This window comes from Pseudorasbora parva, chromosome 5 (genome assembly GCF_024679245.1).
Source record: "Pseudorasbora parva isolate DD20220531a chromosome 5, ASM2467924v1, whole genome shotgun sequence".
In the NCBI taxonomy this organism is placed as follows: domain Eukaryota; kingdom Metazoa; phylum Chordata; class Actinopteri; order Cypriniformes; family Gobionidae; genus Pseudorasbora; species Pseudorasbora parva.
This window is the reverse complement of record NC_090176.1, coordinates 25,586,892-25,604,364: the sequence shown is the minus strand read 5'-3', so window position 1 is coordinate 25,604,364 and position 17,473 is coordinate 25,586,892. Positions and strand designations below refer to the sequence as shown.

General features: G+C 39.5%; 1 protein-coding gene and 1 pseudogene across 1 annotated transcript in view; both read right to left on the bottom strand.

Moving 5' to 3' along the window:
* The window catches only part of LOC137075248 (UDP-glucuronosyltransferase-like), a 59,768-nt gene extending 47,535 nt beyond the window's left edge, over positions 1-12,233 (bottom strand). The window contains exon 1 of the mRNA XM_067443597.1: positions 11,297-12,233. Coding sequence (XP_067299698.1) covers positions 11,297-12,139 — 843 coding nt within the window. The 5' untranslated portion in view covers positions 12,140-12,233. The remainder of the gene's footprint in view (positions 1-11,296) is intronic.
* Positions 8,991-10,230, bottom strand: LOC137076041 (UDP-glucuronosyltransferase 1A5 pseudogene; annotated as a pseudogene).
* Positions 12,234-17,473: the final 5,240 nt, after the last annotated feature.

Here is a 17,473-nt window from a genome sequence, read left to right as displayed (position 1 = left end):
AAGCATATAAGATCCAATGTTGTTTGTTGTTTCTTTTTTTCCACAATTGTTTATAAATCCACAAACCATTGAACAATCTAAGAATAAAAAAATCAACGTTTTGGTTCATGTGTACAAAGTTTGTTGAGAGGTTCAACTTACTGTTTTTATCTTTACCTTTTGATTGAACAATTCTGCAAGTCACTATGGTCTGTCAGTACGTGATTACCTCATATATCATACAAACGCTCTTAACATACAAGGCAGTTAAAAGCTTGAACTCTCACATACAAGGTGCGGTGTCAATGAATGAAAGAATGTGTTTAGAGAGAAAAAAAATGTTTTACATTGTTTTCCTCTTAATCATTATTTGATAGTACAACATAATACAACAGATGCAAATAATTTTTGTCAAAGTCTAAAGCAAAGAGTGTTTGATTAAAATTCTAATAAATTTATAGAAATGACAAAAAGTGTAACATAATTGAATCTAAAAGCCTACACTGGTTTCAAAGCAATTACCAGGCCTCTTAAAATGTACCCTACTTATGCTCAAAACGATATAGATTAGAAATCATCCACACACCCTAGGCTACTTAACATCAAATCTAATGTCTCTCTTTCTCACTGGATATCCTTTAAGGCAAAAATTCAAGACAAATGAATAATAATAATAAAATGAGCAGAGAAAACAAAACAACCTAAATATATTTAAAAAAGTACTGTATGACCCTAACAAACTTGCAAAGAGAATAACAGCTATCATGAACAAATAAAATAAATTTTAAGTTATTCTTAGAAATATGGTCAGAAATAAATGTTGTTAACCCTGGAGTGCAAACTTGGAGGGCCCAGAGACTGCATAGGGCACGATTTACACACTTCCTTTGGCTCAGAACTTCCAAATGGCTCCAGCAGCACACGTTTTCATTGTCTGAGGTCTCAGAATCTGCACCATTAGCTTTAATTTTTTTTAACTGATCTGACTGACCTGTCTTTCTGGATGAAACACTTTTTAAAAGATGTGTTACAACCCAACCCACCCTTTGTTTTGCCTGAGATTACAATTTAATTTAATTTAAATTATGATAATATTATTTTATCTGCAAACGTTTAAGTACTAAAGAAAATATGGTAACACTTTACACTTTACAATAACAGGACATGAATAATCATGTATTAATACATGAATTAATAGTTAATTCAACATGAACTCATTATTAGTTAAGATATGAACTAATCATGAACAAATGAGGAGCTATCATGAACTAAGACATATAGTTGTGAATAAGGATTCATTCATGAATAACAGAAGCATTAATACATGTTAGTACATGTTTGGTAATTAATGCATTAATTAACAAGTATGGGTAAACTAAATCAAACAGGTTCCTTAAAATAAATAAGAAGTACTTGACTTTTAATTAAACATGTGATTTAATACTAGCATAATTTAAACTGTAAACTGTATTAAAATCTGCCATCTGCAGCTTTGTGACAAATAACATGATTATTTAGCCATCAATTTCACAGATTTGATTGATTTTCATTTGATATAAACCGTTTTCTGATTTTTATAGTTAATTTACATTTAGTCATACACTACAGTATGTTGGGTTTGTTTCTGGTGGGACATCATTAGTGGTGCTCTCGGTGCTCCTAGCATGCTGGTTGTGTTCCTTCGGTAATGCTGGCATTTTATCAAATAATAATGTCGACTGCTTTGGTTAACCGAAATAATAATTTAAGACATGTTTGTATGATTGTTGTATTGGGATATTTACGGAGGTGTGTACAGTAATTACCTGTATTTTTATTATTATTATTGTTTAAATGTATTAGCCTGACGTGGTCATACTCAATTCGAACCAATGGGTGCGCTCCAGAGATACCGCCGAAAAAGGGGCTTATATTAGCATACAGGAGGCTATATAAAACCCTGATTCGCCATAGGTGTCAGGTTTTAAAAATCGACTAAAGCGATACGTGAGAAGCACGAACACAGCGTGAAACGCAATACTCGTTCCCTCTCTCAGGGAACCGAGGTTACGAAAGTAACCGAGTACTTCCCTATCGAGAGGTTCCTTGTATTGCGTATGGGACCATAATGTAAAACGCTGTGCGTGCTGACTGACCCAAAATCCCCAACTGAATGAGGGAAAGCCAAAAAACCTCCAGAGAGACCGACACAGGTGTGCTTCATAAGGGGAATGAAAAGAACCGGAAGAGTCATTTCGTTTGAACACCTGACCGGACATAGTCGGATCTATGGTAGAGTGTAATGGTGCTTATGAACGATTGTGTATACGCAATATAAGCAATCGTGTTGCCAGGGCTACAGATAGAGCCCTTAGACGGAGAAAAACACTGCTTGTAAAGCTGGGACCTCCAAATTGTAGAATCTGATAAAAGTGGGCGGAGAGGCCCAGCCTGCCGCCCCACAGATATCTTCCATGAAAGTGCCACATGACCAAGCCCAAGACGAGGCCATGCCTCTAGTGGAGTGGGCTTTAATGCCTGTAGGACAGGTTAAGACCTATATTCTTAGACCTATATGCTAGTGATATAGTTAGGTTCTTAGACCTATATGCTAGTGAGATCGCATCCACTATCCAGTGTGAGAGTCTTTTTCATGACAGCACAACCTTAGTGCGGCCACCGAAGCAATGAAAAGCTGATCCGACTACCTGAAGGGGGTGGAGCGCTCTAGATACAATCTCAATGCTCTTACTGGGCAGAATAGGTTTGCGTCTTATTCTCTCGCGGGTAAAGGAAGCAGTGTAATGACCTGCATACTGAAAGGGGTTGATAGCACTTTGGATATAAAACCATGTCTCGGTTTGAGCACAACCTTGAAGTTGTTGGACCCGAACTCAAGACAGGAAGGGCTCACGGAGAGTGCGTGTAAGCCACCCACTCCCTTAATCCTTAAATGCATGACTGTTTCCCCAAACATTCTTACATATTCGGGTCGTTAGCGACCCGGATATATATTTAACATGGATAGACCTCTACCTGTCACGATAATATATAAAACTTCTGATGTTAGAGCAACAGTTACAGAAGAATAAAATAAAACCTATTTCGTTACCTTTTGGAGCTTGGAAGGGTTCAGTGTGAGCAGATGTTTAACACCATCATCATATGTCCTCGTCAGAGCTCGTTTACCAGTACATTCAGTATCTGCCTCATATTCGCGATCTCACGCATATTCTCCAGCTCATTTTCGACGTCTTCATAATCAATATTTTGATCACTGACAGCTTCTTCACCAGATCAATCATCAGTGACATTGACACTAATATTTGATTGTGTTTAGTACTTGCTCTCTGCAGTAAATCACTAAGCCATTTTAAGTTTTGGAGATAATAAGTATTATAGTTTCGTTTTCTGTCAGAGGTACTATGAGTGAAATGTCATTTCATCATTGTGTATCAGACATTGCCACCTTGTAGAATAAAGGTGAATTGTGCCCGATTTCATCATTATAGATTAATTTATCATTGTGCAAAAAATATAACTCCACCTGTTGGGCCCAACGTAGGAATCCAACAGCTGATTGAAGGAATACTGCGTGTTCGTCTTTTCAGGCGCTTCTATAAAGGACACTGTAATTTATTAAAGTGTGAAGATCCAATTTTAAATCTGACTCCATGTTTTAATTTAATCTGACTCTAATTGTATGTAGTTTCCTTGAGTTTGTTACATTTATAAATTACGGCTGATCGTATGATTAGTTGTGATTTAATTTAGATATTTGATCTCCCTGAGTATCTCTACTTCTCACTATCTTCGTTCATCAAGGGACCCGATATCTCTTAGAGATATGTTTCGCGAATTACATTCCCAAACACAGACGGGCTGGTTCTGATATTAGTCAGAGGATTGCAGAGTGAATATTTTACCTTTAAGAGGTTGCGCCTGCTTACTCATCTTAAAGCGTAATGGGAATAATAATCACAGGAACTGCAACTTGCTAATACAGTGATAGTCAGAAATCAGATTATCCCTAATGTTGTGCTCCATGCTCCATACATTGAGTCATGCTGTTTGATCTACGCCGAGACAACGCCTGCGGAAATACCAGACTCCGATTGATCATACTAAAAGAAGCGGCCTTAGAATAATACAAGATTAATCAAAGTTAATGTTTATTTAGCCAGGCAAAATCATCAAAATATAGTCAAATTAAAAGACAATGATACACAACTGATCAGCATACAATGTTACTCAAGTATAAAATAGTATAAACATAGTTTCAAAGAGTCATCATTTACCTGGCTTATAGAAACACACAGGAACAGTGTGGGAAGTTCTGGATACAGATGCTTCCCTGAGTGGTTTGCTCCTTCCCCTTAAATACTCCACCAGATCAAAGAACAATAAACATTTAGCACCCAAATATTTATGCAGATCTTGGTTCTTTTCTCAGACCCAAATGGTCCCACCTATCCTTGAGGCCTGACAGCAAATGTTTATCAAAAGATCTTTATGAGCATCTCCCCACACCAGAGGAACAAACCCAGTTGTCCTTCTTTTACGACCTGTTTTACTACAGCTGGAATGCCACCAGTTCCACTGATGTGAGGATGAAACCTGTTTACCAATCACACCAAAAGTATTTATATTGACCGTACAGAAACAGCTTGTGGCAGTATCTGTGATATTTGCATGTTTGTGTGACCCAAAGGGTGAGAGGGTCATATCTCGGCAGGGGTGAGGAAATAGGATTGGGCCAGGTGCAGTCTTGTTTTCTCTTGCATTCAGAGAGTGAAGTTTTATTGTCTTTATTGCAGCTTTAATCCCTTGAGTTTGTTCTCAGGTGAAATACATTCTTACACGTACAATCCTACACACCTCGGGTCGTTAGCGACCCTATACAATTTTGACAAAAAACTAGTGAAAAAACAGGCATTCAATTATAATTCTATTATTTTTTTCTTGTTATATTGTTTAAAATGGATTGATTGAGGAATACTAAGAAGGCTGATGTCTAAGTTTAAAAAATGAATGAGGAGCAGGGTAGTGAATGACGTCTCGGGTCGCTAACGACCCGAGGTATGCATTTAAGGGTTAAAAGCACTGTGGATACTGTCTCCCTGATCTTTTTTGATGGTTTGCGGCAGCATCACGATCGGAGGGAGCATATAGCGGGAGTCTGGGCCAACATGAGCCAGGGCATCCCTGCATTTGGAGAAAAATATTGGGCAGCGAGTCTTGCTCGAGCTAAATCGTTTGCGGGTGAAGAGACCATTCCCCTTGGTGAATGGGTCCTCTGGATAACATGTCCATACCTTGATTCAGAAAAAACAATCGTTGGGGCGAATGTGCGCAAGGATTTGTTTCACCGTCAGCATCTTGAATGAGCATGTCATAAGTGCTTTGTTCAGATGTCTGAAGTATGGGCCTAAAACCACCATCCATTTTCGGGACGAATAATTAGCGACAGTAAAAACCTGACTCGCTAGCGTCGGGTGCACTGTTTCCACTGCTCTCTCCTTTAACAGTTTTAACACCTCAGCGAGAAGCACGTGACTGACACTGCTTCTTACTGAGGGCTCAACTACGGCGTGGATTGCGAGGGTCTGCGAGCAAAACTGTAGCGAGTAACCTCGTTTTATGTGTTCAATGGAATGGCCTGCCAGGCCTGGCTCGTGAAGCCAGGGGTTGAATTAGATACAGGGGTGTAATAGCGCTTAGTAATAGGGACGTGTTAACCCCGTTGCCTGTGCTGTAACACTGAGCTTGTAACACTGTGGGGATAGTGTTTAGGTTTTGGCGGGGCAGGCTTTGCAGTGGGCGCGCGCCTCACATTTATAGTGCTTGTGGCACGAGTGCGCTTTGTGAAAAGTGCTTTGGTGCAGGAGTGCAGACTGTAAAGTGGGCACATTTCCCTCATAGAAAAAGCTCTTTTGTGTATCGTTGTAAATGATGTGCAGTGGCGTGCACTGTGTAGTGGGCGCAACCTACGTAGAGTACCCACGTCGCAAGCCAGTAAGCGAGTCCACAGGGATAAACGCACACAGCGTTAATGTGCAGACGAGCGTGTTTGACACAGTCTAGTTGACTGCAATATTTCATCTCCAGTCACTTAACTAAGGGAACTGGGAGAATATAAGGAAGTCCATGGTGTAATCCGTCCGCGGCCGGATTTATTTGTGATTTTGTGGGGCTGAATTAACAGTGCTTATGTAGGGGTGTACACTGTGTAGTGGACACATTGTCTACTGTGTAAAAACCTTTCCAGCTGCCTGAATAGAGGGGACTGGAAGAAGTGATAGACTGAAAAAAAAGCTTTGCTTGGCAGCCATATTCCGACGCCGTTATGCTCTGACAGTGAGCTCGTGCCATGACGTAAAGCCTTGTTTATACTTTCGCTGACTGTGTGCACTCCTCCTCAAACGGACGAGGCGTTTATACGTGACGCGCGCCGTTGTGCTATTCTTTGAAACGACAGAGGGCGACTCGCAGTAATTGTTCTATAAACCATCAGGAAAAGGTGTCGAGAAGAAGTGGGCTAATGTAAACAGGTGATGATATTTATTTTAGTACATTTCACCAAAAACCACACTACAAAAGAATTGTGTAAAACTCCATTGCTAAAGTAGTAAACCATTGCTTGATATTATTACTTGTGACATGATTACAAAATATGCACTAAATTAACAAACTCTTAAATATTTCTAATTTCACTAAACTTTAGTGTTGTGATTTATTTATTTATTTGGTTAAACATGGATCTTTATTTAAAATGGCTTATTTCTGCTTTTGTAGGCTCATTTAGTAAATATAAGCACCTAATTTGTATGTGCAAACTGTGGAGAGGGCTGCAGTGAAAACGGCTGTGACGTAAGCTGCATTCTTGACATATCTAACAGCCCGAGTACGCTCGTCTAACTTACTCTAGTATTCTCTCTCCACGGCGCATCTTAGCGCAATGGAACGAGAGAAGTGGAAGAGTGAGGAAAGCTCTGTCTGTCCGCAGCGCTTCTTTGGTTTATCTAACGTTACTGTAGTATTCTCTGTCCGTGACGGTTCTTAGCACGATGGAACGAGAGCAGAGGAAGAGCTCTGTCTGTCTGCCGGGCTTCCACAGCACATAGTGACGAGAGCTTCGGCTTGTTTATTTACTTTAGTATTCTCTGTCCGCGGTGCTTCTTAGCACCACGGAACGAGAGAAGAGGAAGAGTGAGGAAAGCTCTGCGGCGGAAAGAAGAGCCGCGGCAGCAGCAAAGTGAAGAGAGCTTCAGCTTGAGTTTGTTCATGTCCTCTAACATTCTCTCTCCGCAGCGCTTCTTCAGCGTGATGGAACAAGAGGGAGAGTAAGGAGAGCTCCGTCTTTTCGCGACGCTTCTTGGGCACGAAGAGGGAGATAGTCCTCGCATAGAACAAGCCTGTAAGCTCTTTGAAGTGCTGTTGCAGCGGCAACACACACACAATATAGACACACTGAATAAAGGATATTTAACGCCGGATGGCGCAGCTTGAACGCAGGTGGCTGAAGGCGGAGACCTGGTGGGAATCAGGGTCTTATATAGCCTCCTGTACGCTAATATAAGCCCCTTTTTCGGCAGTCTCTTTGGAGTGCCCCCATTGGTTCGTTCCTTTCAGCCATCTCACCATAGGTTCCTGTACTTGCCGTGGCCCGGCCAATCAGAGCGCTCCTCGCGCCGGGCTATTGCCGTGCAGCTGCATAGCCGTGCTTTCCATAGATACCTTTATTAATAAAGTTTTGCTTTATATTCTCGAGAAAATGAGCTTTTCCCATACGCAATATGAGGAACCTATGGGCTGTTGGCTATAAAAAAAAATATTAAAAAAATATTGTACCCTAATGTCTCACTCATTGTGCCCATCCGTATATCAGCTATCATGTTAACATGCGATCATAGTTAACCCTTGTATGGTGTTTGGGTCTGTTGGACCCATTTTCCTTTTTTATCGAAAGAAAAATTATATGATTAATTATTTTTTCAAACTGAGACTCACTGGCCTTGGCTCATTTTCTGTGAGGAATATATATCAGAACACATTTTCAATGACCACACACTGTACATCCCCCCTACACATTTACATTACACACAGGATGTTCGGGTCCACTGGACCCGGGGCTAATAAAAGTGTGGGAATTGTAGGTCATGTGTACCTTTACTCTGTCCTCCTCCTGTCAAGACCTGCTGTTGGTCTGTGTGTGTTCATGTATATGGTTTATGAGGACACAAAAGTGTATAATGACATGGGTATTACAACCTAAACATGGTTTATGACGATATCTGTGTCCTCATACTAAAACATACTAAATGGTGTTTTTTGAAATTCAAAAAAAGCCAAAGGTTTTCTGTGATGGGTAGGTAGGGGGTTGCGTGCGTGTGTGTGTGTGTTATGTGTGTGTGTGTGTGTGTGTGTGTGTGTGTGTGTGTGTGTGTGTGTGTGTGTGTGTGTGTGTGTGTGTGTGTGTGTGCATGAGTGTGTGTGTGTGCGTGTGCGTGCATGTGAGAGAGATTGTCTGTGAGTGTGAGAGAGTAGCTACAAGAGTGAGTTTTGTGTCTACCCCTGCCCTTCCCACACAAGGTTGCAATTCTTAAATGTGATCCAACAAAGGTAAAGAGAAAATATTAACCATATATGCTATCTGTGTTGCTTGTAATTGGGATGAAGTAAAAATCTGTTGAGTATTTTAACATAACTTTTTTGATTTTGTTGTTTGAAAAACCCCAAAATGCAGTGGGTCCATCAGACCCACGAACACTGGCTGAGTAACAAAAATATGAACACCACACAAGGGTTAAATGTCAGCGTGTTTTAGTGTGGAAGGAGGATGTCAACCTTTAACAAAGGTTATTTGCCTCAGTGACAAGAGATAGATACTTTTTCATATTGTTGTTAAAGCAGAGCTGTTTCAAGAGTAGCATACTACTGAAATGATTCTGTCATCTTAGACATGTTCTGGAAAAAAGAGACCCAAACATTTTCTTGCTCTTTCTCAGCCCATTAGACACCATTAATTTAGAAAAAAAATATGGTATAGACTATATTTGGTATAGATACTGGTTTGAGGATTGCTTGTGCATTTGCTGGCTAGTTTCACAGTCAATGAGGATGAGTTGATGACAGACAAGGATAAAGAAAAATAAGCAACAGGATAGAGAGCAATGACACCAATAATGTTGCAAATGTGCTTGCAGTTACATGCAAATCTATTTATGGCTGCTTACTTGTGACAATGGCTTTGGCTTCTTGGTTGCCATTCCTCCAATCATGACCATGTTAGGCATCAGCGGCCGTGGAAATTCAAAGGCAAAGTCAAAGCGCATAAACCAGAGAGCTGCACCGCTCATGATCTCCACCATTGATGTTTTTCTCTGCAGTACACGTGAGGCGATCTCATCTGCATGATTAAACATATGTTGGCAAGCCGTGGGCTGCAAGAGAGCCCTTACTAGGTTCACACTTCTTTGCCAAAGAGTCAAATGGTCAGTAAAGTGAGTAAAACCTTGTGGAACATAAGAAGCTGGAAATGGACATTGGCTGGCAAGAGTGTCGACGCCACAAGGATGGTTTATTTGCATATAAATGGCTGGAATGGAGAGATATTCACCAGCTATAGCTCCAATGGGCTCAAATGGATCTGTGAGAATCGCATCAAAGTTGTAGTCTTGCAGTTTTTTCATCAAGTCCTTGTTGAAGAGCAAACCCTCTGCGTTTCTCACTATGAAGCTTTGAAGAACATCCATTGACAGGATAAAAAACTGGAACTTGGCCAGGTCTGTAGACATATCAATACTTAGAATTGTGTTTATCTCCCCTGCTAAGTTCGCTTCTAATTCAGCCTTGGTGTAGTTCACTGGATATGTCAGAGTGGTGGTGTTCTGTGAAGGACCCATACTCAGACTTGCCTCTGGGACGACGACCACCACCTGGTTTCCTCTTCTCCCCAACTCCTCCACAATAGGCTTCATCCCTAACCAGTGACTGCCATCTGATGGAATAACTAACAGTTTCCCAGCTTCAGCTGAACCCAAGAAGAAGAGACTCAGGAGCAACCACACGCCAGCCATTCTATCAGTGGTTTCTTTAAAAATAAAAAAATAAAATTTTAATCACTCACTATGGCTTTTACCAGCTAGAGGAAAGGTCAACGAGAAGCAAGCAGGCAATGTGTACTTAAACTACTCCAATATCTCACAATGAGCCTGATTTATGTTAGAATGGGTGGAAATTCTATAGCAGCTGGGTGGGACTTTATCTATATATGGCGGTGAAGCAACCAGTCAGGGTGAAAGTTTAAAACCAAGTTAAGGCATGCAAAAGGTCAAAAGGGAACAAATGCAGAGATTGAAATGGTATAGATGGGGGGGGGGGGGATATTTTGGGGAGATATGCAAAATACTGGATGTGTTTGTAGAGTAATGAATGTTTTAAAAGCGGACAAGGATATGTTAAAATGTACATTTGCAAGTTTACCTCACATTTTAACAGCAATTTAAACATTACAGAATACTTTTAAATATATAACTATTAATACTCTATATTGAACAAGTACTAACCAAACATTTCAACACTTTTAAATGATATATTTGAACACTAAAATCTGTGGAACAATGTGTAATTAAAGTTCATTTTTAATGCAAGTTGTGCTCTTTTAAAACATTTCTTTTTAAAGAGAGAAGCGTGAGCTTGAAGATAAAAAACAAACACACCCAGTTTTCAAATCCTGACCTGTTACCTGCATGTGTGCTTAGGAATAGAAGCATTGTTTGCCAGTTAAGCGTGCAAATTGTGAGTATAGCATTAATTGCTTATACAAAAACTAACAGTCCAAAACCAACCATGGTTCAGTTTCCAACAGTGTTACTGATAATATTAATATAATATTTTCTCTGGAGTGAGAAAATATAATATTAATATAATATTTTCTCTGGAGTGAGAAAATTAAAATCTAAACAGAGAGGAGACTGGGGAGGTTTTGCACTTTGCCCATGTACACAGAAACAGAATAACTTGTTTGTAGAGTTTTGTAAAGTGATAAAATTCCAGAAACAGCCTGGACAGAGAGTTTCATGTTTTAGAACAGTTTTTTTCCTGTTCTTACGCAGACCTGTGAAAAGGCTCAACGAGGTTCTCCCTAAGACCTATTGAGAGGTTTTATTCCAGTAGTATACATGGGTGATTTATTTATTTTATTTCTGAAGTGTATTTCTTTTTTTTTTTTAAATGTGATACTGGCTAATTATCTTCACATTTGAGGATGATAATGTGAAAACAGCACATGGAAAATCAGTAGTAGTGGCAAAATAAGAGCTATACGAATTCTTACCTGCGACAAAGGTTTTGCTTTCTTGCTGTCCATTCCTCCAATTATGATCATGTTTGGCATTAATGGACGCGGAAATTCAAAAGTAAAGTCTGATTGCACAAACCAGAGAGTTGCACGGCTCATGATTTCCACCATTGATGTTTTTCTCTGCAGTACACGTGAGGCGATCTCATCTGCATGATTAAACATACGTCTGCAAGCCGTGGGCTGCAAGAGAGCCCTTACCAGGTTCACACTTCTTTGCCAAAGATTCATATGGTCAGTAAAGTGAGTAAAACCTTGTGGAACATAAGAAGCCGGAACTGGACATTGGCTGGCAAGAGCGTCGACGCCACAAGGATGGCTTGTTTGTATATAAATGGCTGGAATGGAGAGATAGTAACCAACTATAGGTCCAACAGGCTCAAATGGATCTGTGAGAATAGCATCAAAGTTGTAGTCTTGCAGTTTCTTCATCAAGTCCTTGTTGAAGAGCAAACCCTCTGCGTTCCGAGTTGTAAGAACACTAAGCATATCCATAGTGTTGATGAAATTCTGAAACCTGGCCAGATCTGTAGATACATCTAAACTTGTCAGAGTAGTAATGCCTGCATTCACATGGGCTTGTAGCTCGGTCTTGGTGTAGGGTACTGGATATGTCAGAGTAGTGGTGTGTTGTGACGGACCCTTGCTCAGACTTGCTTCTGCGATGACAACCACCACCTGGTTTCCTCTACGGCCAAGCTCCTCCACCAAAGGCCTCATGCCTGTCCAGTGACTGCCATCTGAAGGAATTACTAATAACTTCCCAGCCTCTGCTGATCCCAGGCAGAAAAGACTCAAGAGCAATACAGAGGCAGTCATTCTAACAATCCAAAAATATATAAACAGCAATATTTACAAGCACGTGAGCTAGTAGTATTGGTAAGAAGATTGTCTTTTAAGTCTGGAAGCACTTTTGAACACAGACACAGGCTTTTATCCTGAAAGGGGAGTTTCAATAACCAAAAGTAGGCTGGGCCTGAAAAGTTGATGATTCTTTAGGGGCAAAGCATGTCCTTAGTAGCAGAGTAAGTAATGTATCCAAATCTCATAAATGAATAAAGCAGCATGATATTTTGAATATTTTTTTACTTTTTAAAAGTTTACAATTTGACTAAAGATTAGGAGGCACCTTTCTCTTCTTTCTTTGAGACAACATGCACTGAAACCTTCACAACAAGGCCAAGGACATGCTGGTTCCCTAGACATTTGCAGTTGCTGACAGGCAGCAAGGGAAAAATAATAGCTAGTATATTGAATGTCTTGAAACAAAAAAAAATTCTCCAAATACTTCTGTGTGATTTTAAGTCTTTAAACATTAATACATTTGTTTCTCGTTATATTTAAGAGAAAACCCCAATACACATTACCCTTTCAGACTGAGGGTAAACTTTGAGCTGCATGAATCCTCTAATGTGAAATCTAGCAATCAAAGTACATAAACTAAGCTCAGCATTTTTACCCAGCAAGTAGATTGACTAGAACTGCATTACATGTTTTGTAATATGGTTATAAGACAATAGGCATTTTCTCTTGATGGCCTGATAGCACATGTATGAGGAAGGTAAAGGGGGTATAAACTGTTCATGGTTATCTTCATGTAACATGCATTTGTTGAGTTTTTTTTTTTTTGGTTACATTTTTTTTTTTTTTTTACCAGTATTGTAGTTTAAAAAATGAAATTGTTAAAGTACTATATTGCTGTTTATTAAAAATATGTGGTGAACATATCTACAAAATGAAATGTAAATGTGGTTAACATCTGGTGTTTTCTAATTTTACATAGTCACAACACTGAGAAAATAGGGTTGCTTTAAAAGCTTAAAGGGGGGGTGAAACACTCAGTTTCAGTCAATCTCATGTCAATCTTGAGTACCTATAGAGTAGTATTGCATCCTTCATATCTCCGAAAAGTCTTTAGTTTTATCATATTTATAAAAGAAATATAGGCTGTACCAAGTCTTTCCGGAAAAAAACGAGCACCTGGAGGCGTATCGTGTGGGCGGAGCTAAAGAATGACAAGCGCGCAAAGTGGTGACGTCCTCAAGCGTGGAGAAACCCATGGCTATCTCAGCTAATACAGATAATGATCCACAATCAAATCTGAGGGAGAAATAAATTGAACAGGAAACGGCAACATCAGGACGTCCGTCTCTGTGGTATGTACTGTATTTAGTGGCCTCTCAACTTTTCTGTGTCTTTACTCGCAGTTTATGAGGACATGATTCGGTTTATGGACTATTGTATGCGACTAGACCTTAGAAGTAGCAAGCAAAACGGTTTTGCACGCCAGACTAGTGTAACATTATACAGAACAACAATGGAGTAACCGTTAGCGCATTTGAATGACGAAGAACGCGGTCGTGTCGTTTACTGATGTTTACTCATGCGACGGTAGCCAAAAGCAGACATTTGAAGAGGTTTAACTCACCGGCTGCTTCCAAAGCAGGACCGAACCTTTATCGCTGGGACCGCTCCGTCAAAAACACACTTCTGTGGTATGATTTGGTGAAGTCCTGTGACAGCAGTGGCGTGTAAATCCACTTTGAGACGCGACTGAAACGATGTTGTGAAGCTTCCCATCATTTCTGCGTTCAAATCGGTTCAAATGCAGCGCTGCCTTCCCGGAATGCTGTGCTGAAGCGTTGAAGTCGCTCGACGTCACCCATAGGAATAAAGTGGAGCGCGGCGCCACATAAGTGTTCACGGATGACTGGATCTGCATCTGAGAGACTGTTTACGGCGTGCATTTCCTCTCTCTCGCTCTAGTCACGCGTGCGCGCACCCTACCGGGAGAAGAGCCGTACGGCCCATACAAGGACCTTCGATCTATTAACGTCAAGTCGACCCATACTCGAAAAAAACTCTCCGAAACTTGTGAGAAACTGGAAGGAGTATTTTTAACACAGAAATACTCCATCAAACGTCCAACATTATTTTTTGAATCTTTGTCTATGTTTAGGATGGGAATCCAAGTCTTTAACAGTGTAAAAAGCTCAGTATGCATGAAACAGCATTTCACCCCCCCTTTAAAAACTTAGATTTGGGAAATTTGGGAAAAGCATCATCCAGTAGTTTAGATTCAAGAGAGCAAATTGTCATTGTTTTTGGAGCACACAAGCTTATAGGTAACATTAAGATATGTATATAGGTAATGTTAACATTAACATTATTATATTAACATATTAATATAATTAATTATATTAAAAGCTATAAAAAAACTTCATGGGGACTTTAAATGCATATATCAATCCAGACCGAAGACATGTGCTCTTTGCCCCTGTATTTTAAACAGAGAATGAACTAAAGATCAAACTCAAATAAAAAGTCTCTGTGTGATTATAGAGATGGAAACTATTTTTACCAGTTAATACTACAAAGCATGATGAATTTGTGACATCCCTCTCAAGAAACTTCAGGAACTGCATCAGTTAGTGAGTTTGTACATGGGAAAGTGAATGACACACTGTACTCCAGTGGAATTATTGTGTACAGTTAGATTAAATATTTTCTATGGCTCTGGTGGTATCTGGAGAAGCTGCACAAAATGCACTTGAATCGCTCTTGCGGCACTTCGTTGACATTCGTCACAGTCACATTGGGTCGGCGATGCCACAAGTCTGACAAAATTTCTAACCAGCATGCACTGTTTCAAGTCAGGCCCTGTCCCAAATGGTACACTTCATGTGCACTTTTAGTCTTGTGGACTTATAATGGCCACTGTGTGAGCATGTCAAGACTGTAGGGTGTCACATTCGTAATTTAAGCTTAAAGAAGGGTGCTCGTGAGCGCCCCCCTTGCGGCTGCTATGCGCCTTCAATGTGCACCTCTCGAATTACTCAGAGGACTTAGGCAGGTCTACCCAGCAGTCAAAGCGGCATTATGTTGTGAAAGTGCGGACACAGAGGAAGACTGAGAGGGTTTAGGGTGCCATTTGGGACAAGGCCTCAGCCACCAATCGTTCTGCGCATCACTACATTAAGTTGAACAAGCCTAACAAGCCTAACAAGGCCCTTTCCTAAATGGCACAATTCATGTGCAAGGAAAACCGTGAGGGTTTAGGGTGCCATTTGGGACAGGGCCCGACTTTGCGGCTGATAAACACATTCAAACTGCCATTGGTGTACGATGACAAAATACATTCTAAAAAAAGCTGGTTTAAAATGAAAATGGACAAACCCAGGAATTGGGTTATATGAACCCTAGTAAATGGACCTATTCAAAAAACCCAATTTCTGGGTTTGTCCATTTTCAACCCAACTTTTGGGTTGAATTTTTTTTAGAGTGAAGGCAGGAGTGCTCTGGGGGCTCTACCTTGGCTGCACCCTAAAACCTCACGGTCTTCCTCTGAGTCTGGACAGGTTAACTTCAATAAAGGTTTGGCTCCTTTGTGCATCACTATGCATTTATTTAAATCTATATTTTATTATGTTAATTTTATAAAGCACTTACACTAATAATGATGAAAAAGGCATTAATTTATAGCCTAGTTGTAGGGTTTTTTATATTCTGTCATGCCATAGGCAACAAAATGTACAATAGATATTTTCCTAACTTGAGAGAAAATTAAATGATTTATTCACATTAAAGCATTTGAACATGTATATTGCTAGTGTCTTGTGGCTATATACGAAATAGTGTATTTTTAATGTTTACAGATGGGCCCCTATCTCTTCCATTTTAAAAGCTTGTAGACTGTAACTAAAACCCCTTCAAGGCAGAGGGTGGGTGGACTTTGATCTGAGAGTGAGACTACTCCAGTCAAGATGACAAAGCCTCCTAAAACCTCTCACTCTTTTCTCTCTGCACGATTTACCTGTGACCTGCTTGGCAAGTCTTTCAAAAAAACATAGGCCACCGTAATATCCACTTATATCTAATATCTTTAGAATGTGCATAGTCATTCTTGAACTGCATAGAGCCAACGGGTTTGAAATGTTTTGCAATACAGTATGATTTTCAGTCAATAAACTGTGTGAAAGTGATAATTTATTGTAAAGTCATGGTAAAGCAGAATTTTAAACACCATAATGTTAATAAACTACAAAAGATATGTGTTTATTTGTTAATTTGTGACATATTTTTCAGCTAATAACTGTCTGGCAGTATTTTATTAGTGTGAGAATATTGTTTGTTTGTAACTGAAGTAAATATTTAACTTAAGTTGTTGAACTGCTCTGCAGTCGGTGCACTATGTGCTTGTAGGTGAGGGGAAAGTACATATTTAAAAAGATATGATATGAGAATATTCAGTTCAGTAATCATCTGTGTTCTTGAGACACATAACCAAGACATTGAGAAAACACTGCTATACAAACTTCAGTGGTTACTTTGATGGTAAAATCTCACCCATCTCTTTGATTGCCACTTTCAAAAGCTAAGAAAATTAGTTTAGTTATACTTTTGAATACTATACACACTAGATCAAATTAAATGGAAACATTTAAATTTACCTCTTATTTATTCTCGGTTTGAATACGCCTGCCATTTAAATAGCCTACTTCAATTTGATTAAAATACATTTGGCATTTATCCTATATAATATTCTTTACATTCATATCTAGCCTGATTGAAAATTAGCCTACAATATTACAGCACTATAAATTATTGAGGCAGTTTACACACATGGTGGCGCTATAGGATTATATAATATAGATTGTGATAACTGCATGAAGTTGCACTGCATGCTCACGGTTTAACTGCATTCAACTCCAGTAGGCTTACTCCAAACACACATTCCCCACTAACAGTTTTTGCAATGTCAACATTTTAATAAAATGTGTGGGTGTATCGGTAATGTTGTTTTTGCACTATATATTTCACCTCGGGTAAAATGCATCAATAGTCTGACTCTAACCTACACTTTCTCTCTCTACTCTAAGGCTATTATTGCTGTGGCTTATGCAGCCTTCACTAGGCTAACATATTCATTAAATAATAAACCTATTAAACAAGACTACAAACTTACTATAATTAGTCTACTTTATGGACGGTTTTTCAGTCTAGCCTACCTGAGCGGGGCACTATCGCGTCACCTCAAATAGCCTATTTTCGTAATCGTTCAAAAACTTTTAAAACATAATACGTCTAATTAATTTTTATGCTGATAAATTAGTTATGCTTAGTACGTTACCGTAGGCTACTTATAAATTCCGT